We start from the raw sequence: 25,038 nt of genomic DNA on the forward strand, positions 1-25,038 counted from the left end.
TATGAGTTATGTCTTTATTGCTTCAAGTTACTTTTGGTAAAAAAAAAAAAGAGAGAAAAAAAGAACGGCTAATAAGATCAATAAATAATAACAGGCCATTTGTTTCTCCAGTCAGTCCTTCCACCACCCTCATTCCCTGGCCACTCTACCACCATAGCAAATTCAGGACAGCCTGCCCCCTTACCTGTCTGCTCACACTGCACTCCAGGTGCCAGCAGATCTGGCTCTCCCAGGCTGATGTCGTTGAGCCGTGCCCCCAGGCACTCGATGGACAGAGTTTTGTACCACTCCTCAGCCTCCAGCTCTGCAAGATGGGAAGCGTTAGTGTCCAGCATTCAGTCCCGTTGCCATTCAGTTCAACACAACACACATACACTTGCCAGTGGATTGCAGCCTCGTAGAATGCGCCCGCATGCTGCAGCTCACAAACACCCTCATAAATCCCACAGCGGGGCTCCTACCAGATTCACAGGTGAATGTCCGAGCCGAGTCGTCGGTGAAGATGATGGCCACGGCCTGCCGCTTAGTCTCCTTTGGTAGCCTCGTGATGCATTTCACGTTGCTTATCTCAGTGACCTGCAGGAGAGCCACACGCCTTAAGGGGAGCACCTCCCTACAGCCCACCTTCGTCTGCAGAGAAGAGGAAAGGGATCCCTGGCTCTCGACCCAAGAACATTGGGGCAGCTCCATGCTTGGGTAGCTTGGGCCCAGGTCTCAATGTGGCCACTCAATATAAAGCCTTCAGGAGTCTCCCTAGCCCCCTGCTCCTGCTTCACACCCTCCTAGAGTGATTTTGCCTGGCTGGGAATTTGTTCTTGAACTGTGATAATGCCTCTTGCTTAGCTAGCTAGCTGGAGGGTGTGTGTGTGTACGTGCAAGCACATATAGACCTCTGACGTACACAATGCTGGAATGTGTGGTGCACTTTTCAATGCAATTCCCCAGCACTTTCCAAACTGCAAGTTTTGCTCCATCCTCTTTTTTTGTCTCTGGCCCCACCACTGACTTGGGGACCCCAAAAACTTGCCTTCGGCCTGAAAAATGTTGCCCACCCCAATGTTCAAAAGAATACTTCCCAACTCCTGCACAGGGAGTTGTGGAGCAGCTTAGATGGGAGAGCAAAAGCTGTTTTGTAGGGAGAAGCCAATGGGGAGGGTGGCTTCGTTCACCAGCAATTCCAGAAGTTACTCATTTATGCTGGTGGTTGGGAAAGAGACTCTCTGGACAGAGGACTCTGAGACAGCAATCCCCCTTAAAGAGGTGGGATACGCCAACTCAGAAGTGTCTCAAGCAGCCTCGACCTCCGTAAAGAGAGAAGGCTGTCATTGTTGAGGGGAGGGGCATTTGTTGGTCCAGAGGGCGGGGCAGGTGCCCTGGCTGTTCATCTCCATTTTCCAGGAGCCTGAGAGCACTGAGATGGGCAGTGGGGCATATGAGTGGTGGAATTGGGTCTTGCATTGGGTGACTAAGGTGGTGAGGAGAGGAAGGCCCAGGAGGTTGGGTGAAAGAGTGGAAAGGATGGCCAGCGAGAGAACCCAAGCAGGAGGACTGTGTTCTGCTTCTAGAACATAAACAGGTTTATTTTTGCCACAATGACTCCCTTGGGCAGGGACGGTTTTTTCCAGCACGCAATGTCACACCGACCACAAGAGTGCCCTGGGGAAGCATTTAAGGATAATGAGAATGTCGCTGAACTAGGAAACGGTGGCCAATCTTCATCACTAGAGCAGGCAAACTGCAAGCTGGCTCTGCGTAGGAGGTTGCCCACCCCTCAGCCTCCCCAATAGAGGAAAGTACGAGATGCTGACTGAGAATCACAGAACTGTAGAGTTGGAGGGGAGCCCAAAGGTCATCCAGTCCAACTCCCTGCAGTGCAGAAAGCACAGCTCAAGAATCCCTGTCACCTAAACCCTGCTTACAAACTTCCAATGAAAGAGAGTCTACTACCTTCCAAAGCAGTCAATCCCACTGTCAAACAGCTCTTACCGTCAAAACGTTCTTCCTAAAGCATAGTCAGAACCTCATTTTCTTGTCATTTGAATCCATTGGTTTGGGTTCTACCCTCTGGAGCAGCAGAAAGCAAGCTTGCTCCATCTTCCATGCGACAGACCTTTAGATGTTTGGTGATGGGCATCCTATCACCTCTCAGTCTCCACTTCTACAGGCTAAACATCCCCATCTCCTTTAATGGCTCCTCCTAAGGCTTGATTTCCAGACCCTTGAGCTTCCTGGTCGCCTTCTTCCACACATGTTCTAGTTTGCCAATATCCTTCTTAAATTGTGGTGCCCAAAACTGGACACAGAACTTCAGGTGGGGTCTAACCAGGGCGAAATAGAACAGTACTCTTACTAGATGCAGTCTAGACTAGCTTTTTTTTGCTGCTGCATCATACTGTTGACTGATGTTAAGCTTGTGCTCTACTAAGACCCCTAGCTCCTTTTCACATGTACTACTGGCAAGCAGGTGTCCCTCATCTTGTATTTGTGCATCTGATTATTTCTGCCTAAGCATAGAACCTCACATTTGCCCTATTGAAATTCGTAGTGTTAGTTTGGGCCAATTCTTCAATCCATTAAGGCCATCCTGAATCCTGATTCTATCTTCTGCGGTATTAGCTATCCCTCCCCCCACAAGGCTCTATCCAGCCCCTGTCCCCCCCATGAAGAAGCAACAGCACCATCACATCAGGAACTGGGGCTAACCTTTGGACATCCTCGCAAACACACCGACTTCTCGTCCGGATATTTCTCCAGCCGCTGAGGGCCTTTGCTGGAAGATTTGCGGAAGACAAGCCAACAACGCCGGTAAATCTGGGAGGGAGAAGGAAGGAAGGAAAGTAAACACAGGGGAAGGGGGCCTGCTCACCCAAAGAATTAAACACCCACCTACAAAGAACACAAGTGAATCAGCCCAACCCTCCCTGTGCTGGGTGATCTTGGACCAATGACAGTCTCTCAGCCCTCAGCTAACCTACCTCACAGGGAGGAAGAGGCATCAGCCTCTCCTCCATTTTACCTCTAAAGTATCATTAGAGTTTTATTGTGGTTGTGTTCAGCAACATATTATCAACACAATAGGGCATGTGGCGCATTTATTCTCTTATGTAGACGTTCTGCAATACTTTCCCAGTACATCTGCATTATTGCCACCCTGAGGGGCTACAGCTGAACAAAAGCAGGACAACCCCCACCCGCAAACCAAGAACCTCTCTGGTCCAGACGATTATGGGATTTCAACAGGAAAATACAGCATATGCTCCGATTGGAAATGAAGCAGGATCTTTGCCCCAAAACATTTGCTGGAGCAAAGAGTATTGAAAGTGGGGTCACGTGTGACTGCCCTGATAGCATCGTGATCACAAATCATCATGAACGTGCAATAAAAAGATGCCTTTGGGGGTCTCATGCAACCCATTGATACCCAATAAAGTGAATATTGTTGCAATTGCATCTAGTACTAGTTAACTCCATAATGAGAAACTAGTCGCAGACTGCAGAAGATACAGACAATACATTTTATGACCGACCACCTCTCCGCTGCAGATTGTTCCTGTAACAAACAGAGCTGGTTTATTGTTGAAGGCATTGTAACAGCCTGAGGGCACCCAAAATCAGTGCTGGCATTTGCTAGATTAAAACTAGTTCACTGATCAGTCAAATATTTCCAAAAGCTGTCAAATAGATGAAGTAACAATGCACGGAGAATGAATACCACCAAATCTTCCACACACCCTGCCAAAAAAGCAAAATAACACAGTGCACTGCACCATCCTCTAGTGGACTCTGGAATTTAACCTCTCCTGAAAATAATGTTCAGAGTGGTTTAACAGTTTTCCTAGGAAACTTTGGGAATTGTAACTTTGGGAGGGAAAGAAAGGTTTCCCAACATTTTTCAGCACCCTTAACAAATGACAGCTCCCAGAATCCTTAGGAGACCCCTATTCCTTTCCACAGTGTTACAGTACAGTGGTACCTCAGGTTACATATGCTTCAGGTTACATATGCTTCAGGTTACAGACTCCTCTAACCCAGAAATAGTACCTCAGGTTAAGCACTTTGCTTCAGGATGAGAACAGAAATTGTGCGGCAGCGGCGCGGCAGCAGCAGCAGCGGGAGGCCCCATTAGCTAAAGTGGTGCTTCAGGTTAAGAACAGTTTCAGGTTAAGAACGGACCTCCGGAACAAATTAAGTACTTAACCCGAGGTACCACTGTACTCAGCATGGTTTAATAATCAATACGTCTTCTTCCCAGGAAACTCTAGGAATTGTTGCTCTAGAAAAGGAATAAGGATCTCCTAAGAACTCTCAGCCGCTTAACAAACTACGCTTCCCAGAATTCTTTGGGGGGGAGCCATGATGGTTTAAAGTGGTATCATAGTGCTTTACCTAATTGGTGCACATGCAGCCTAAGCCTCTGAGGCCTGCATTGAAAGCATTACTGTCCATCTGGAGAAAGGGGAAGAAGAGATGTTTCAGAGGCAAGGTGGGTGAGGGAGGAAGAGGTGATGCTCAGGCTGGGCGAGTGTGGAGATAAGGACGAAGGTCAGCCAGTGTGGAAGAAGAGGGAAGACAACAAAGGCTCTGGAGGAAGTCGTGAACCCAGGAGAAGCCTCATTCCCAACAGGAAGGGGCTCTGAAGGTTTGTCCTGGGGGACAGCAGACCCTGAGGCAGAGCTCACAACAAAGGACAACCCCGGTGAACGATGGCTGGATACAGATCGCCAGTGGTTCAAGTCTCCAAGTCAGCAGATGGCAGATGCAGACTAATTAGACTGGGGCCTAGGAGCCGGAGGAAGGAATAAAGGGAACAGTCATCCCACACACGAGACAACAGCAAGGAGCTGGACTCAGCAGAGAGAAGACTGAGAGGCACAGCTCTGGAGAGCTGTCCTACCAAAACTGTGTGCGTCTGCAAAGATTCCTCGCAAAGATATACTGAGGTGGCTGCTGCAGACTTTGTGAATTTAGTCATAGCATTTATACTTCTTTTAAATACAGAGTCAGGGTCACCTTTGAAACATGCAATAAATGAATATTCAGTAAAATTGTAAAATTAAACATTACTAAAATTATGAAAACAAAGCAGAAGCAGTGCCCAGCAGAAGCTGAAATCAGATTTTCTTGCTGTCAAAATGCAAAAAGCCACAACAGAGTCAGGCAAGCAGCCCTATGAAAGCTGTTCAAATTATGAACACCATCACTGTTCACATCTGATGGGGACTTAGAAAGGGACCCCTGAAGTGGACTTTGCATGGAGGGAGACATACAATAAAGGCCAAGACTATAGGATGTAAGCAACCTGGGGTGTTTTTGTTTTAAATGGGAAAGCATTTTCAAAACAACAAGAACACATTGGTTATTAATTTGTTTCCCAGGCTCAATTTAATGTAGCTGACCAGGACTAAGACTGGAATTATAATGTGATTTGATCAACTTGCTGTAGCCAGCACCTCTGGCAGCCACACTTTGCCCCCAAATATGTTTCCACTTTCTTCAAAGGCAGCTCCCGTGTAAGGTGCATGGCTTGGGACACCAGCATTCACTAAAAATGCCCCTCTAAGATCAGACTCCTGGTTAAGTGTGGATGTAGACATCGCCAGATGTTCAGACCTCCCAGTGCTGTCTTTCCTCCCTCAATGTCTTCCTTGGACCATCTAATTCAGCCTCCCCCAGCCTGGTGGCCTCCAGATGTTTTGGACCACAACTCCCATCAACTCCCACGGTCATGCTGGCTGCGGCTGATGGGACCTGTATTAGAACAACATCTGGAAGCATTGAGGTTGGGAAAAGCATGCCATGACATCACTAAGTAGTAGTAGTAGTAGTAGTAGTAGTAGTACGTACGTACGTATGCATGCATGTATGTATGTATGTATGCCAAAATAGCTTCCAATGGTGGGAGGTGGCTTGAAATTATTGGATAGTGGAATTCAGTGGCCACCATCCCATTCTGCATTTATTATGTGCAATTTTGCCAAGCTAAGGCAAACCTACAGGCCTGGGCAGAGACTCTGGAGCAGCTCAAGAATCTCTGTTTGGCCTCTACTCACACATGACTTTTTCTTTAACCGACACCACAAAGTCAGGCAAGTTAACCTGCATGGGCACAGTCATGCTGAACAGCAAACAATGCCATCTTTGAGTAAATGGCGGCCCTCCAGGGAAAGGATGACAGCCTGTACTAGCAACTCTGTCCTGGACAGGGCCTTTGCCTGCTTGCCAGTCCACACCATGGAGAGAGCAGTATGATCAGTGATCAATTTCTAACAAGGGATGCCAGGGGCCCATCTGCCCAGTGAACCAACAACCAGAGCCCTGGGGCTGTGGGGTTGGTTGCAGTCGCTCAAGGTTAAGAGAAAGGCTCTCAAAGGTGTGTTGCCTGCTATTTTAATTACTGTTATGACTCTGAGTATTCCTGGGCAGAGCATTTGTGGGCTCTGCTGCATTTTACACCTCAGATCTCATTCCACAGAGCAGTGATGTGGCCCAGAGCATGCAGCCAGGGAAGGAGAGTGGCCGGCCAACGATCCAGCATATTTGAGAGGTCCTACAAGCAGGTGAAGTCCCCCAAATTGGCCTCCTGTACCATCATCCCCAACAGCTAATGGGAGCCAGCGATGCAACCAGAGCAAGAAGCCCTTTCCATCTCTGCAGCGGCGTATCCGAACGCTGGGGAAATCGCTGCTGTGCCGACGACGAATCCCATTTTCTCTCTGCACCAGCACAGCAATGCTGCTGCTCTTCTGGGAGAGAGAGAGAGGAAGGAAGGGGCTGCCTCCAAATGAGCAAGTCCTTCCCAGCAGCTGGGGGGGGGGCAGAGAAGGAAAAACAGCTCCTGCCTAACAGCTCCCTTCCTGCCCTCCTGCCTCCCTTGGGACTCCCCTACCTGTCACAACACCAGTGTTAATTACAGCGCCGCCACTTAATTACCAGCAGAAGGAGCAGTGACGGCCTGCAGCAGTGGTGTGGGCACCTCAGAGGGCCTCACCCACCCCCTTTCCCATTTCCATCTAGCGGGTCACCTGCCCTGGGTGGTTCCTGGGCCCTTTGCTGCACACCTGATCCTGCCCAGACTCAACTCACCACACGATTTGCAGGGTGGGAAAGGCAGTCTGGCCTTGCCCGCCTCCTTGCTCAGTGCTGGCCTCTTTTCTCCCACCTCCCACCTTCCTTCTCTTGTGTTATTAGCATGAATTTATACAGTGCACAGTCCCAGCTCTCCTGCAGTTTAAGAGGCAGGCTAATGGGGATCTGTCTCCTCCAGCAACGGCAGCGCCAGGCAAAAGGGGGTGGAGGGGGAGGAACAGGAATGACGCTCATACCCTGCTTTAAACCAAGCAAATGCATTAGGCAACATAAGAAGAGCCTGCTGAATCAGACCAATGGCCCACAAAGTCCACTATCTTGCTCTCACGGTGGCCAAACAGATGCCTGTGGGAAACCTGCGAGAAGGATCTGAGCACAAGAGCCCTCTCAGCAACTGGCATTCAGAGCACTGCCGTCTCTGACTGTGGAGGCAGAGCACAGCCATTGTGGCTAGCAGTTATCGATAGCCCTCTCCTTCATGAATTCTTCTGATCCTCAAAGCCATCTAGGCTGGTGGCAATCACTGCCTCCAGTGGGAGGGAGTTCCGTAGTTTAATGATGCGCCTCGTGAAGAAGCATTTTCTCCCAGAAAAGTAATATGACAGTGGTACCTCTGGATATGAAGCGGATCTGTTCCGGAGCCCCATTCGCATCCAGAAGCGAACGCACCCCACGTCTGTGTGTGCACGGGTCGCGATTCGTTGCATCTGCGCATGCGCGTGACGTCATTTTGACCATCTGTGCATGTGCGAGCGGCGAAACCCAGAAGTAACGTGTTCCGTTACTTCCAGGTCACCATGGAGCACAACCTGAAAGCGCTCAACCTGAAACAACTTCAACCCGAGGTACGACTGTACTACCTTTTTGCGGTGCAGATGAGGGAGCCTCACAATGCTTGGACTGGCCCTCAGGCAGAGGCTACTTACTACTTGAGGCAATTAATTCCATACATTAATTATGCACCACCTCACATTGGCTGGCCTGGATTCTTGACAAGGAAAATGCCTCCGCCCCAACTACTCTCCGCAGTGGAGCTGTAGACATTTTGGCTGACCAAAACATTCCGGAGCAGGGGGACCATGGCGGATGTGAGCCAACGGCGTCTTCCGCGGGGAGGAAGCCCTGTGCAAAATGGCTGCCTTCAATGGGCTGCCTTGAAGAGGGGAGAGCAATGCTCCTCTGCTGTTCTGGCAGATACCTAACGAGCCCCCTGGGAGCCCAGCGCCTGCTCGGCACGTAGCATGGCTTCCTGAATGCACGTTTCATGCGGCCCACCTCCAGAACATCCCTGACGCTTTCAAAGGAGGGCCTGCTCTTCAAAGGAAGCGTCTCCACCACGGAGCGGCCTAAGGGAGGCAGGCCCAGACAGGGGCTTCAAAGCCTATAGCACTCGCTGCCTGTGAGGCTTGGAGGGGCTACAGGCAAAGTCCCCCCCCCCCCCACAGATCATCACCACAAAGGAGCATGATGTGGACAGGGCCATGCAGGAAGCTGAGCAGCTCTGGCTATTTCCTGGTCTTTCTTGCCTCAGAATGCAAGACTCTCACACTCAGCCTCCCGGGCAGGTTCGCAGTTTAATATTTATTTATTTAGTATTTACAGTATTTTTCGCCCTATAGGACGCACCGTCCCATAAGGCGCAACTAGTTTTTAGGGGGGGGAAATAAAGGGGGAAAAATATTTTTCCCCCAGGCGTGGGGCTGGAGCGGGGGAAGCCCGAGCTTCCCCCAACCCCAGCCCCCAAACAGGCAGCTCTCTGCAAGCCGTGGGAGCCCAGCGCCGGCTCCTGCTGCTTGCGGAGAGGTGTGCGAAGCCTGGACGCGCTGAGCTCAGCGCGCGGAGGCTTCAGCATGCAGGCAACTCTCCGCAAGCAGCGGAAGCCCAGCGACGGGCTCCTGCTGCTTGCGGAGAGGTGCGCGAAGCCTGGACGCACTGAGCTCAGTGCGCACAGGCTTCAGCATGCAGGCAACTCTCCTCAAGTGGCAGGAGCCCAGCGACGGGCTCCCGCTGCTTGCGGAGAGGTCCGCAAAGCCTGGAGAGCGAGAGGGGTCTGTGCGCACCGACCCCTCTCGCTCTCCAGGCTTCAGCGAAAGCCTGCATTCACCCCATAGGACACACACACATTTCCCCTTCATTTTTGGAGGGGAAAAAGTGCATCCTATAGGGTGAAAAATACGGTATTTATCGCATTCCCGACCCACCGTTTTCTGCAAGGAACTTGAGGTGCCATACATGGTTCTCCCTGCTCCTCACTTAATCCCCACCACAATGTTGCAAGCAGGGCTTATTTTTAGCCAGAACTCACTGGAAACTCAGTTCTGTCACCTCTCAGTTGGGCACCATTTGCCATTCTAAGAGAACGAGGGAGGTGTTCATGGTGCTAGTGGTTCCTTTTCACCTGTTATCTAAATAAAGCTAATGTGGAGGGTGGTCCAAAATCAGACTCTGCTCTCTCTCTTCCCTACCATCATAGAACCATCCTTATCCTGTGAACTGCCCTGAGGGTATAGGGCGGTATATAAATGCAATAAATTATTATTATTATTATTATTATTATTATTATTATTATTATTATTATTAACAACAACAGCAGCAGCAGCAACAATATGATGCCCACTCTTTCTGGAGCATTAGTTCCAATTTGTTTGCAGGGACATCAGATGACTTCCCATGTCCATAATTATCTCCCCCTGCAGCTTTTTTTTAGTGTTTTCCCCTGCCCATTTTCTTCTTCTTCTTAAGTGGATTTGTTCCATCAGGAAGCTTTAATCCCCTTTAATTGTGCAAACCTAAATTCCCATTATGCAGCTGAATCCCTCCTGTAAAACAGCACATGCTTAGCTCTCTGTCTTGTTGAAACCAATGAGATTAAATTAAAAAAAAATACTTGATTGGACTGCTATTCATAAAGAAATACAGTTTTTGAGGGTTGCAGCAAGAGATAAAGTTTGGAACACCAAGGGCTATTTTCTTGTCTGCTAGGTGGGCAGAAGAGGATGATGTGGGGCTGGAGCCCCATGTTAGGTTTCCTTCCCCTAAAAAAAAGAGATGGATGCAAATAGCTATCTCTGCCAAATGATGCCTTGCAAAAAGAAAACACTGATGCATTCATTTGTGATCAGGGCCAGCCTTACCGTTGGTAAGAAGAAGAAGAAGAAGAAGAAGAAGAAGAAGAAGAAGAAGAAGAAGAAGAAGAGGAGTTTGGATTTGATATCCCGCTTTATCACTACCCGAAGGAGTCTCAAAGTGGCTAACATTCTCCTTTCCCTTTCTCCCCTACAACAAACATTCTGTGAAATGAGTGGGGCTGACAGACTTCAAGAAGTGTGACTGGCCCAAGGTCACCCAGCAGCTGCATGTGGAGGAGCGGAGACGCGAACGCGGTTCACCAGATTACGAGTCTACTGCTCTTAACCACTACACCACACTGGCTGTGGTAACTTAAGACAGCCAATGCTAGGAGGTCAGGGGGAAGAGCGACCATTTACTGGCCATTCCTCCTGAGCCCCCTTGTTGGTCTCCTCTCCTGGAGGGTGCAGCTGTGTGCGCAACGTAGCCTGCCCTACTGTAGCTCCTAAGCTATACAGTGGTACCTCGGGTTACAGATGCTTCAGGTTACATACACTTCAGGTTACAGACTCCAGAAATAGTACCTCGGGTTAGGAACTTTGCTTCAGGGTGAGAACAGAAATTGTGCAGCGGCGGTGAGGCGGCAGCAGGAGGCCCCATTAGCTAAAGTGGTACCTCAGGTTAAGAACAGTTTCAGGTTAAGAATGGACCTCCAGAACAAATTAAGTTCTTAACCAGAGGTACCACTGTATCTGCTGCCCCCTGTACAGTGGAGGAGTCCGTCCCTTTGAAGGTGGCCATGTGTCCTACTATACAATCATTCCCTGGACATCAGACATATTGGACACTGGGTCAGTGTCTTCTACATTACAGTGAGATGTACTGCATTACTATTTAAATTATAGACATTATTCCTAAATGTGTATCTATGTCACCTGACCTCTGGGCGGCCATGCCGTGGCTGCTTAAGAGGAGGTAGAGGAAGGGAAGTGCTTGCCTCCCCCTTCTACCTCCCAGGAAGCAGCAGCGACACAGCCACCCAAAGGTCAAGCTGCCCCTCCATGCCACCTGCTATTAATCTGTGCATGCAAGTCAACATATGCAAATGTTATGTAAATCTGATTCCCATTATGCCCCTTTTTTGCAGAGAATTATTTCCTCTTTTTTGGCCAATGCACAAGTGAGGCATATAGGCGCAATTATGTTTGTTAAGTATGACCATCCAATTAATTTTAAAGTGCACAAGTCATTCTAGCTGCCATCAATAATAATTGTATAATCAAGTTTAGGTTAGCCTCCATCAAAAAAGTGCCAATTGGGAGGTTGGAACAACATTAAGATTTTGTTTTACAGTAGTTCCCTGAAATCTACAGGCCAGAATTGTGCTTCAGCACATTCCCCACCAGAGATGTGAATCACCAGGAGGGCCTAAGTAAGAAGGATGATTTTGGTCCGACTTTTAATATCTCTTTCTCAGGTAAGGAGCAATACGGTCAAGAATCTCCTCCTGTTTATGAACGAATGTGGCTAATAACATTTAGAGATGGAATGTAACCTGAATGCTGTGATAAATTTCCCTTGGCACGATACAGGGTATCTGATCTGGTTATTATTTATTATTACCGTTTGCTTGTTTGTTTGATAATATGCTGCAACTGAACTTTCTGAAAACTAATAAAAATTAATTGAAATAAATAAGATTTAACAGCCTGTCCAGTGGGCTTCTGTATATGGAAAGTGGGGCAGGGAGGCATCATGCCCTTTGTCTCAGGCAGAAAAATGCCCGGGGCCAGCTATGGCCTACACAGATATGGATTGCAATAACCAGAATGAAGAGCAGGCATGGCAAGGGCCTCCGTTCCTATCTTGGTGTCCATGCATGCCTGTTCTGTCCCCCCCCCCCCCAAATCCAGATGTACATGCACACATTTTCTTTTAATGAATCCCAGCCTTCTTTCCACAGCCATATTCACTGACAAAAAGTTGCATGGAGGAATTGGGGGCGGAGGGAACGCAGATTTCAAACCCCCAACAAAAGACATTATGTAGATATTTGGACAACAGTCTCCATTCATTCCCTCAAAGGCAGGAATGCAGATTTTTTTAGCGGGGGAATTGAATTTCCCTATGCAAGTCTGAGAAATTTGTATATGACAATATGCATAGGAAAATTTTCAATCAACACTGGAAAACTTTCTGAAGCCCTTAAGAACAATCAAATTTAGCTTGCTTTGCTTTACTTGTATTTAGTAAACACAGCTAAAAGCTTTGAGACTGCAACGTTTGCCTGTTACCGTATTTCCAGCTGGTATCCATTAATTGTTACCAGTGAACTTATGAACTACCATATTTTTCGCCCCATAGGACGCACCGCCCCATAGGACGCACCTAGATTTTTTGGTGGGGAAATAAAGAAAAAAAATTATTTCCCCCCCAGGCGCGGGGCTGGCGCGGGGCTGGCGCGGGGGAAGCCCAAGCTTCCCCCGACCCCAGTCCCCAGAACAGGCTGCTGCCTGCAAGCCTTGCGAGTCCGGCGGGACCTCCTGCTGGGCGCGCAAGGCTTGCGGACATCTGCCCGAAGCACGGGGCGTGCTCCACAGCGCGCCCCGGGCTTCAGGCTGACGCCCCAAGCCTTGTGTGCCTGGCGGGACCTCCCCCCGTATTCGCTGGCCAGTTTTAGCTCCCTATGTTAGAAACCCTGATCTGCAGTGACTCAGATATGGATGCGTACTTGTATATGAAGGTAGCGTTCAAGAGGTGCGCTTAAGTATTTGGCTCCAAGTCATAAGCCACCATTTCCCGTCTGGATTTGTTCCTGAACAAGGATTCCACCCACCAGGGCTCTGGCAGGTAAACCAAAAGGCTTTGTCGTTGGGGGCTGCCAGAAACAAGAGGGCTGAATTGTGCTCATTGAAGAGCACATCATCATGTACAGTGGTACCTCGGGTTACAGACGCTTCAGGTTACAGACTCCGCTAACCCAGAAATAGTACCTTGGGTACTTTGTAGTACTTTGCTTCAGGATGAGAACAGAAATTGTGTGGCAGCAGTGCAGCAGCAGCAGGAGGTCTCATTAGCTAAAGTGGTGCTTCAGGTTAAGAACAGTTTTAGGTTAAGAACAGACCTCCAGAACGAATTAAGTTCTTAACCTGAGTTACCACTGTAATAAGAAATAAAGTAGATATTGCAGTGGATCTTAAGGGCTAGTGCAGCCTTCACCAACCTGGTGTCCACTAGCTATTTGAAACTACAATTCCCATCAGCCCCAGGCACACCAGGGTCAAATACTTGCTCATGCATGAAGGTTGCCTTGGGCAAGTCAGGCCAATTCATAGGTCTGCAGAGACGAAGAAGAAAAGCCCTGAAGTAATATGGCTGTGAGTATCAGGCCTTGACATTTTCATGCATCGTTTCTGAAGAACTTTTCAGTGATCAGACAATCTTTTTATCATGCAGTAAATGCATCATTCTTATTTAGTTCTGGCAGTCAATATAAATGTTTTTCCTAAGAAAATCTTCCCCCCAGCCTCTTTACTGTTACTGAGAGATGCAATGTTGAAAGTCAGGCCTCCTAGTCAGCACTTGTAACATCACAGGTGAATATATAAGGAATTTATTAAATGCTTATTTTAGTTTTAATATATATTTTCCTGTGTGTTTCAGAGGTTCCACTCTCAGACAACAACAACAGATACTGTGGGATGTGTGTGAAGCTCCAGCAAGGCTATCCATTACACTAGAGTCTCCTCATCATGGTGATGGCCTGAAAGCAAAGATTTAAACCTCTCCACACAGCTAAGCACCACTTCACAGCACTGAGAGGAGAGGTGGCGCATGCCTGTGTGTGGGGTGTGTTATTTATGAGTGAGTGTGTGCTGTGTGCCTGTGTACATGGCTTGCATGGGTAGCCGGTGTGTATGTTATATAGAATAACTTTCTGACAGAATAAACTGACAGTGGAACAGGCTCTCTCGGAAGGTGATGGACTGGAGGTTAAAAAAAAAAAAAGAGGTTGGAAGGTTTCCTGTCAGGGAATCTTTAGTTGTGACTCCTGCACTGCAGAGGACTGGACTAGATGACTCCTTGGGATCCTTCCAACTCCACGATTCAATGATTCTGTGTGTGCCAAGTGTGTCGGGAAGGCTGCCACCAGTAAGGTGCGTGGCTACCATGCAATGTGTACAAGCTAACTGCTGTGAGATTATGTGGATTATTTCTGAACAGTGATTTTAATATCATTTTATTTCTTTGTTGGACATTATTCTCTCTCCTATTTAATTTTAAGCTTATAAATTAGGTTAGCTTTTTTGTACAGCTTTACACAATGTTGCTAGGTTGGTTGGTTGGCATCTGTCTTGTCTCGGGAGACGACAGAGGAGTGCGCCTTTGGGGGTGAGGGCAAGCGGTTAGAGGGCTGTGCATGGCCTGCTGTGGCTTGTAGAGACCGATGCGGGAGAGACATGTTTTGCCGCAGCTGTTGTATAGATTGATTATATATATGATTTAAAGCTCTTGGATTAATGATTAATGATTATATGATTAATTCGTTGGAAAGCGGCATACAAATGATGATGGTGGGGCGAGATTGAGGAGGAGAGAGAGCCTGTTTGATGCGTGCCTGCATACATGAGTGTTGTCTACATGTGTGGAAAGTGGGTGCTGTACATATGAGAGAGAGAGAGAGAGAGAGAGAGAGAGAGAGAGAGAGAGAGAGAGAGAGAGAGAGAGAGAGACTGGCAGCATGCAGCTCTCAGAGGGATGAACACAGAGGGCCTTTAATAATAATAATAATAATAATAATAGATGTGGGTGGCGCTGTGGTTTAAACCACAGAGGCTAGGACTTGATGATCAGAAGGTTGGCAGTTCGAATCCCTGCGACGGGGTGAGCTCCCGTTGCTCGGTCCCTGCCAACCTAGTAGTTCAAAAGCACGTCAAAGTGCAAGTAGATAAATAGGTACCGCTCCAGGTAAACGGCATTTCCGTGCGCTGCTCTGGTTCGCCAGAAGCGGCTTAGTCATGCTGGCCACATGACCCGGAAGCTGTACTCCAGAGTCAGTCACAACTGGACCTATTGGTCAGGGGTCCCTTTACCTTTACCCCACCCATCTGGCTGGGTTTCCCCAGCCACTCTGGGCAGCTCACAACAGAATAAATGATAATAATAACAATAAAGCGATAAAACATTAGTCACTAAAAGCTTCCCTAAACAGGGCTGCTGTCAGATGTCTTCTAAAAGTCAGATAGTTGTTTATTTCCCTGACATCTGATGGGAGGGCGTTCCGCAGGGAGGGCACCACTATCAATAAGGCCCTCTGTATGGTTCCTTGTAACCGCACTTCTCACGGTGAGGGAATTGTCAGAAGCCCCTCGGTTCTGTACCTCAGTGTCCGGGCTGAACGATGGGGGTGGAGATGTTCCTTCAGGTGCAGTAGGCCAAAGCTGTTTAGGGCTTTCAAGGTCAGCACCAATACTTGGAATTGTGGTCGGAAACGTACCGGGAGCCAATGTAGGTCTTTCAGAACCAGTGTTATGTGGTCTCTGCAGCTACTCCCAGTCACCTTCAAGACAAAGATAGCTACTCTAGACCCTACAGCAATACCCAATCATTATCCGAAATTCCCCCACTGACCCACTCATTAGTTCTAGACTGTGAACTCTCCTACAGCCCCCACCTCCCTATTTAATAAGGAAAAAGAAGCCGCTACAGCCACGAAAGGTAGAGGCAGAGATACCTCCTCCCCTCTCTGTGCAGTCAACAAACTTCCACGTCCCCTGCCTGAAGCCAGAGCTCCAATTTAAATGTCCTCAAATTGGAGCAGAGCCCTCGGGGGCACGGAGGCTGCTGGAGCAGAGCGGGGCTTTCGGAGAAGTCATGCAAGAGTCAGGGAGGAGGGAGGGTGCTGCTTTGGCAACAGGGCCCTGGGCCATGCCACCGTTCTCAACGGGCTCCCCGGAGAGGAGCTGCGCAAACCGGAGCTGGGCTGTGATGGAAAACGCTGCGCTCTGATGCCAAGTGAGCCTAGCGTAGCCACTTCCAGCTGGCAGGCAAACAGAGTCCTGGCCAACTTGGCATCCTTCAAGCAAGGGTGGGGAGAGGAGGGATGTCCAAGCACAAGTACACTGGTCCGCAGACGCTCTTCCAGAGCAGGTGCTCTCCAGAAAGCCTTGCCAAACTAGGAAAACAGATGGAGGCAAGAGGAGCCGTGTGGAACCAGACCCAATGGTCCATCTAAGTCCAATGGTGGGACTGGTAGGGCAGAAGGCAGGGAGGCCAAAAGTAGGTGGTGCCGGAGGCAACTGATTCTAGTTTTGTCACCTTCCTGCTGAGTTTTACAAGGTTTAACACAGAGACGGAGGAGAAGAAGTTGGCAGGCACTCTCAAACTGGTTGTAACTGAGACAGCAAGCAGGTGGGAGCTAGGTGTAGTTGGTGGGGTGTTCTAATGGGCCAGTCTCCCCTAGATTGGCCAACCAGACACCTCCAGGAAGCCCCAAACAAGGTCTGAAGGCAACATCCTTCTCCTTTTGCTGGTTCACGGCAGCTGGTACTAAGAGGCTTCTGAACCTGGAGGTTGAATACAACCATCAGCAGATCTTCCTCCCTACACTAAGCTGGCTATTTTACTAAATTCCTTTCTTAAAATATTTCTGTCCTGCTCTCCTCATGGCAAAGCCACCACTCAGTGCAGCTTACAACATTTGAGTTGCAGTTTCATTAAAACATACAAACACACCACCACCACCAATATAAAACAAAGCAGCCAAGGAGGCAGTATCAGGACCTGAACATAAAAACTTGATGTGCCACATGCTACAAAGATATTTTGTTGTTTTGTGGACAACAAAAAACTTGGCAGGGAGGGGAGGAGAATTAGACTTCATGAGGCAAGGTGCTCCATAATCTAGGAGCAGCCACTGAGAAGGCCTTTATAGGGCAGTGATGGCGAACCTTTTAGAGACCGAGTGCCCAAACTGCAACCCAAAACCCGCTTCTTTATTGCAAAGAGCCAACACAGCAATTTAACCTGAATACTGAGGTTTTAGTTTAGAAAAAACAACTCATACATCTTTTGTCTTAAAAGAAAAACAAAATAACAGAGCTTTCAATGATACAATGAAACAATCCCAAGCACTTTCACTGATTTAAAATTATTTGGTAAGGAATTCCACACTTTAAGGATTTCATTTTGATTTTCACAAGATCACCGCATTGACAGGAATTCCCTGCTTTTAAACTCCAGCCCGGGGAAGCAAACATTCTCGATATGGTCCTCTGAGCACGTGCAGAGAGGTGCCCCCCTTCCATTGTGCTGTCGTTCCCTGAAAAGGCCTTGGGGCTGCCCCACGTGCTAGCACAGGGTGTCCCATTGCACTTGGTTGTGGCTGAGTTTGGTGAAGAAATACTTCAGCAAGTGGGAGATGACCATGGCGCAGCAGGGCTGGTGGGGTCCAGAGCCCTGGTGCAGGGTGAGGGGCGATGAGGATGGGGCGGAGGCAGCTCTGCTTGGCTATCTGGCGCTGGAACCAGCAGTGCCATCCTCCCCTTCCTGGCACCTTCCATTGGCCCTGGCCAATGTAAAGCCCCAACCTCGCATCCCGCTCCGTCTGTGCAGTTTCCTGTGCTGACCTACCACTCACATGGCTCTCTGGCTGCCCAAGGTGAGCTGAGAACTCGACACGCCACCCTTGCTTTCTGCCGGCTCTGTGCTGAGGCAATGGTGCACATGCCCACAGAGAGGGCTCTGAGTGCCCCCTCTGGCACGCGTGCCGTAGTTTCACCACCACTATTATAGGGCCATCTGAGAACACAAGAAGAGCCCTGGTGGATTCGGCCAAAGGTTTATCTGGTCCAGCATAATCACAGTGGCCAACCGGATGCTTATGGGAAGCTCACAAGCAGAGCCTGAGGACCCACTTGCTATTCCCAGCATCCTGCCCCTGACAGCAAAGCTACAAACACAGCCACCATGGCCAGTAGTCACAAATTTTTCTAACCCCCTTTAAAGCCAGTAAGAACACAGGAGGCAGCAATATAGAATGGCTCAGTCGGTAGAGCTTGAGGCTCTCACAACAGGGTTGTGGGTTTGAGCCCCACGTTGGACAAAAAGAGGTTGCCCAGAGGAGGTTGGGCTAGATGACACTCGTGATCCCTTCCAACTCTACAATTCTAGGAATATATCTTAAATTTGGTAAGGGGTTGAGTGTGGAATCACACATGGTACTCGCCGGGCTTAAGCCGAGATGGGTATGTACATGAAGGCTTTGTTGGCCTCCCTTGAGTCTGGTGCCCAGTTTGCACGACACCTTCCCCGCTCTCCTTGCACCTACATGGCAACAAATAATTTCTAAACACAGCTCTCCTGCAATGCATGAAAATCTTCCAAGTGTGGAGAGGGGCAGGGACACATGCACAGCCCTCACACCCTCAGCCCCCCATCAGTCATAGATTTTTCCATGTGTTGCACATGGAAGGTCATTTGAGGAGTATTATAAAAAAGATAATAAGTCTGGGAGGGTATATTAAAAGGCAATATTAAATTTAGGAAATGCGTAACTAAATATTAAATACGGATGATTGGCAGAGAAGCTGAAGGAATTCCAAAAGAGAAAATTTGTGATAAACTGTGATGTGGTATTATATGTATCTTTGTATTGAAAATTAATAAAAAAAAATTTTTTTTTTAAAAAAAGGAAGGTCTGCAGAGGACTTTTTACTCACTGTGGCTGAATGCAAGCGGACTCCGCCATGGGACAGGCAGCCCAGTTTTATCATAGATCTCCCATCTGATAGAGGGTTCTACTTGCATTCAAGCAAACTCAAGGAAAGTCTCAAACAGACCTTCCTCACTCAATACAGGGGAGGTTAGCGTTGATAGATATCCAATGAAGCTGAATGCTGGAAGATTCAGGGCACATAAAGGAAAGTCCTTCACACAGCGCAGAGCTAAACCATGGAATTCACCCCCATGAGAGTCAGTGATGGCCACAAACTTAGATGGCTTTAAAAGAGGATTGGGCAGATACATGTAGGAGAAGGCTATCGATGGCTATGAGCCACGATGGCTATGTTTAACCTCCACTGTTGGAGGCACTGTGCCTGTGAATACCAGTTGCTGGGAATCGCAGGAGGGCAGAGTGCCGTTGTACTCATGTCCGGCCTGCAGGCTTCCCACAGGCATCTGGTTGGCCACTGTGAGAAGAGGATGCTGGAAGAGATGGGCCTGATCCAGCAGGCTTGTCTTGTGTCCTTATGATGCAAGTGCTGACCTTATTCAAGGCAAGGCTCTCCACGGGTGCTACAAAAGAACAGGGCTCTCATGTTGCTTCTGCAACGATTAGCCTTAGGCAGAGTCTTCTATATGGAGCAGCAGCTCAGTCTCAAATCTGTTCTTTCTGCCTTTACTGAAAGGTGCCTCTTTATTTTAAGGGACCCAGTCCATTCCAAGAATCAGTACTCCAATGGAACAGAGTCATAAGACTCAGGATACACACCCATCCTGGTTCTTTTACCACAACAGCATGCAGAATAAAGGCAAACGAAGAAGAGGAGGAGGGTATCAATGAGATGACAACAGCATGTTTTAAAGCAAGGATGGAGAAGCAGGTCTGAGGGACTCTCAATTCCCATCAGCCATGTTTTATTTATTTGTACATTTCTACCCCAACGTTCCTCTAAGGAGCTCAAGGTGGCATACACAGTTCTCCACCGCCACCGTGGTATCTTCACAACAGTCCTGTGAGGTAGGTTAGGCTAAGAGATCATGACCGGCCTACGATCACAGCTACGATTCATGGCTGAGTGAGAATTTGAACCCTGGTCTCCTAGGTCATAGTCCAGCACCACTATGCCACACTGGCTCTCATGGTGAGCATGGACAACGGTCAGCGATGATGCAAGTTCTACAACATTTGAAGCTACATGCCTACCCCGCTTGTTTTAAAAGCTTCGTGGAAGCAAAACATTTACACACAAATGTACATGCATGCATAACTGCACATCAAAGTTTCACAGGTTCAGCCCCAAGATGCTCCCTGGGAGAGATTGTGATGCAATAGCTGGGACTGGCCAGGACACCCAGTGGAGGCCTACACAGCAATCCTGTCATTAAACAGAAACACACCCATAAGTGGATCATTATCCTCCAAGGCTCACAGCAGGCAACAACTACTATTAACCCTCACAATAACCTTCAGTTGTAGGCTGCCAAAATGAGAGATGGAAAACTTGAAACAGAGAGGCTTGCCCAAGGCCACCAAACCCAGGTGCCTCCTGTCCGACAACTTCTGTCCTTTGGAAATCCACTCCCAGGCTTTCTTCATCCTTGCAGTCTTCTCCCCAGCCTTGATCTCTACAGATGTTGTTGGGTACCAACTCCCATCATGCCAGCGGTCAGGGATGAGAGGATGCGCACAACATCTGGGGACCCAAGGCTGGAGAAAGGTGCTTCAAAAGAATCCTTCTCGTAACCATATTTCAAAATCCAAGTAAAGAAATCCTTCATGCTGCATACAGAGGATCAGTTCAATGCCCCTTCAGAAAATATTTATTCCGAGGAGGAAATGTGGATTTCTTTTATGTGCAATCCAGAAATCTCTAGTGTGGAGTTTAGTCACCCTGCCAATAGAATATGGCTGGAAAAGAGAAAGGGGCGATCAATGCTTGTTGTGTGTTCAAGATGCCCCTGTTGCAAGCAGGGATATCTCAGAGGCCCAGGAAAGACACACCCTAGAAGCCAAGATCCATAGATGCAACCGTGCCTGGAGCAAGTCTAGGTCTGCAGCAAGAACCCTTGAGAGAAGGGGAGAGAAATCTTGCTGGGGGTGGCTGTGCTCAAAGGAAGAGCCAGACCCAGTGTCCGAGTTGGTCCTCCTCATATGGGCCAGAGGTGACCATGGAGAAAGTATCCACAACATGACTCTGCAGCTAAGCAGTCCAGATGGAATGAGGAAAACCTCAGTGCCTCTTTCCAACAATTTCCCTCTCCCCACCCCTGCTGAATCCTAGCCCTCCTCTTTCCAAAGGCAGGAGCAAAATGGTTAAAAATGTAAGCTAAAATCACACAGCTTAAAAAAAAAAACAAACCAAACACCAAAAACAATCAAAGCAAAAAATAAATAATGAAGCCCTGCTGCTGATTGTGCTGATTTTGCCCAGCGACCAAAACCCAGCTGAGAGAAAAAGAATTCTAACTGCACTTGCATAAGCTGCTCAGCCACAGGCTCAGAGGAGTCTCTGGGGAAGGGAGTGCCACAGAAGCATCTGAAACAGGAGAACACAACCTGTCCACTGGAACCAGGCAGAGTCAATTCATACTATATCCACACGCACACAAAGGCAAAGAGTTGCTGTTTCTTTTATCGGCTTCAAGATCTGCAACCAGCTGTCAAGCTGGAAAGGAAATCCCCATGGCACAAAATGCAGACCACCACCCACCCAAGCCCTCACAAAACCCACCCAATCCATCAACTCTGGGGATGCCACATCCACCAAGGCAATGCCAGAAATGACCAGCAACTGGCACCTCTGTTGCCAGGACTCAGGCAGAGCCTGTAGGGAGGAAGGTCCATGCAGGAGGGATGCCTAGAGGAGAGGCAGAGAGAGAGCGAGAGAGCTATGCTGCTCTAGCCAGAATTCTTCCACACAAAAGCACCGGGTTTTTTTTGCGCAATTTGCACCTGCCCGCATGCCTACAAAGGACGCCAGCCAGCCAGAGCCCACTCGGAAACAACAAGACGGCATCTGCCGGCACTTACCCCCAATTTCCTGCTCTTCATTTTCACGTATCCCTGTTTGACAATGTCGTTGAAATTCGTAGCCATGGCTCAGCTGCTGCCCAGCCAGGATCCACCTCCGCGCAGCCGAGAGGAGGAGGAGGAGGCTCTTCCCGGTGGGGCTGGCTCGCCTCCCCCGCAGCAGCGGTGACAAATCTCTTCCTTCCCCTCCACTCTTCCTTCGCTGCTGCTGCCGCCACTGCTGTTCACCTGTTTTCAGACTTTGGCTGCCACTCCGGCCCTCTCCCCTCCCTTCCTCTCCAGCATTGTTCTAGTCGGGAGCTCCTCTCCGGCTGCTGAAAAATAAAAATGACAGATAGATGAGAGATTGTGACATCTTTCTCTTGCTCCGCTTTCCCCCTCCCTCTTTCCTGTCCTCTCCCCTCCTCCCCCCCCTCCACCTCGGCTAAACCATTCAGGAGAATCCAAGGTGGCTTGTGCAGTCAATTGAGAGAAAAAAATTGGAACGGTCCAGCTTTTAACCCACGAGATACTTTGATCCTAAATTCACAAAGGAGATGCTTGCACTGAGCTTGGGAATCAGGCAAGAATGCATTTTCAGAAAAAGAGAGAGAGAGAGAGAGAGAGAGAGAGAGAGAGAGAGAGAGAGAGAGAGAGAGAGGGAGGGAGGGAGAAGTCTATAATTTCAAAAGGTGCAATTAAAAGGGATTCTTCTACTTGTTTTGAGTTTTTAATTCTGCCTGACCAGACGAGCCTTTGAATGTGAATTGGGAAGCAGGTTCCAGCAGAATGCTGCTGTCTTCTGTAGCCACATTCACACAAGACAGCTGCTTCTTAGGGGCAAACCTATTTTGCTTGCTACACTGCTGCTTTCTACTCTCCTGGGAGCCAGGTCTCCCATGGCCAGGTTGCCAACAGCAATCTGAAGCACAGACACTGCTCAGTTGTCACGTGCCTGAGCTGTCAGTTGGGGTGAAGTCCTCCCAAGTGCCCCCCCTCCCCTGCCCCAAATTATACCATTAAAAAAATTCCACAATTCCAGATGCTGTTAGACTACAACTCCTATCCTTCCTTATGATTGGTCTTGCTGGTCCAGCTAATGGTGGGTGTTAGAGTCGAGCAACACCTGGGGGGCCACAGGTTCCCCATCCCTGGTATGGGCTAGACCCAATTTGAAGCAGATTATAAGCAGGACATTAGAAGGCTTTACAATTGAAAGTTGAAACTCCCACTACTTTTACCAGGCCCATCAACTACCGTATTTTTCGCTCTATAACACGCACCAGACCATAAAAAAATATTCTAAACGAAATAGTGGATATATGCTTTTTGTGGTTCATGCTGTGGCCACAGACATGTGATCTGACAGTGAGTTTGGAGTAGCCCAATGCAAAAATCCTGAGGATCCATGTGGATCCATGCTTTGTAACCACGGAGGAGGGAAGGAAGGGGAACCATGGATCCTCTGCTCACGACCGCAGCAGATCCCCCCCGCCACCCGCAGGCATTCGCTCCATAACACGCACAGACATTTCCCCTTACTTTCTAGGAGGAAAAAAGTGAGTGTTATGGTGCAAAAAATACGGTAAATCCCAGGATGCTCATGTGCTCAAATCCTACTTGCAGGTTTCCCCTAATGGGCATCTGGTCAGGCACTGTGAGAAAGAATGCTGGACTAAATGGGCCTTTCATCTGATCCTGCAGGGCTTTTTTACGTCTCCAGTTTTGTTGCACACCTTCTCTTCTGACCAGCAAACTCCAGCAAAAGCTTTGCACTTTGTTGCTGCTCTTTGTTTCCGAACCGCTCAACCTACAGCTGAGTCGGCAGCTAAGCCTTAGGCAGGAAATGCACAGGACTCGCCGGCTTGCTGAGTCAGCCTTCCCATTTCATGGACAGGCACATCGCACAGACACGTTAGGATTCCCGTCTGATAAGCAACGGAAACATTGCTGGCCACTCAGAAAGGTGGGGCTCTGAGGTCACACACAAACACACAGAGAGACCACAATGACCACCCTGAATCGCTAAGCCCCAGGATGTCGCGCTGGGTGCTGGAATTTTATTGCTGGCTCCAGTACAGACACAGTCCTGGACGCCAAGGATGTGTGGGCAGATCTGTGCGGATTGTGCTTGATGTTGGATTTATTTCCTGGCCTGAGCCCACCCACCCCCAGCTCAAAGCAAGCAGCACTGCTGTTTCTTGTTTGTCCTAACAGTGAACCTACAAGGCAGCGGTGGCTAACCTGGAGCCTTCTAGATGCTGTTGGACTCTGAACTCCCATCAGCCCTGGACAGCAGGGCCAGCGACTAAGAACTGTAATTCAGCAACATGCAGGGTGGCTCCCTGGCTGATTTGGGTTTGTTTTTTAAGAATGCAAATTTACACCAGGAGGCAGCAAGGACCTTAGGGCTCCACCAGAAGGAGCTGAGATGCCTCCGCTTCCTCCCTAGGCCTGCTGACCTTTTCAAGGATCTGCAAGGGCCTTCTTGCCAATCTCATCTCAGCCATGAAACAGTCACTGTGTGGCTTTAGGCAAACCACTCCTGAAATATTGCCATTTGCGAGCAGAAGACAGCATAAATGCGAAACAACAAGGTTTATTCTACGGATAACAACCATCTCTGCAGTGGCTGCACAGAATCCCCACCCAGTTTGCACAAATGCTTCATTCCACCCTCCGGGAAACTTTGAAATCACACCTCCTTATTGCAAACGGAAGGGAAAAGCAGGCCACCTTATCCTACTATTTATTTAAAGAACTTTTACCCCACTCTTTAGCCACTCCTACAGTGGCTTACAGCTCAGTAAAACAAGAAGGTTCCTGTACTCAGGCTTATATTCCAAAGAGACACATCACAGAAGGAAAATGGACTAGGAGGGAGGAGGAAATGTGCAAGCTCAGGCACCAGTTCTGAGTTACAAGTTCATTTAGCGGGATGGAAACAGTTCAAAGAGAAGAGGAAACAAAACCTGCAGGTGTTTCAACTGCATCAATGGACTATTGGCTCTGCACCCTTCCACTGCAACAGCCTGATAAAAATATACCAAGATGGAAGGGGAAAGAAACAGAGAGGATGTTTGCAAAATCATCTGGCAATTCCTCTAGCATCACTTTAAGCAAACGGCAGGAACTCTCAGCCTTTAGCA

At 48.6% G+C, this 25,038-nt stretch overlaps 1 protein-coding gene across 3 annotated transcripts in view; it reads right to left on the reverse strand.

Moving 5' to 3' along the window:
• The window catches only part of DOK4 (docking protein 4), a 37,107-nt gene extending 14,804 nt beyond the window's left edge, over positions 1–22,303 (reverse strand). For 2 of the 3 annotated variants that reach the window (XM_081922724.1, XM_081922723.1), the window contains exons 1-4: positions 21,911–22,301; positions 2,704–2,811; positions 462–576; positions 185–304 (exon numbers count right to left, since the gene is read on the reverse strand). In XM_081922724.1, coding sequence (XP_081778850.1) covers positions 185–304; positions 462–576; positions 2,704–2,811; positions 21,911–21,976 — 409 coding nt within the window. In that variant the 5' untranslated portion in view covers positions 21,977–22,301. Of the gene's footprint in view, positions 1–184; positions 305–461; positions 577–2,703; positions 2,812–21,910 lie in introns of all 3 variants that reach the window. The other variant, XM_081922725.1, reaches the window with a different exon arrangement.
• Positions 22,304–25,038: the final 2,735 nt, after the last annotated feature.

The sequence above is a fragment of the Podarcis melisellensis genome (genome assembly GCF_964234715.1).
Source record: "Podarcis melisellensis genome assembly, chromosome: 8".
Classification (NCBI taxonomy): domain Eukaryota; kingdom Metazoa; phylum Chordata; class Lepidosauria; order Squamata; family Lacertidae; genus Podarcis; species Podarcis melisellensis.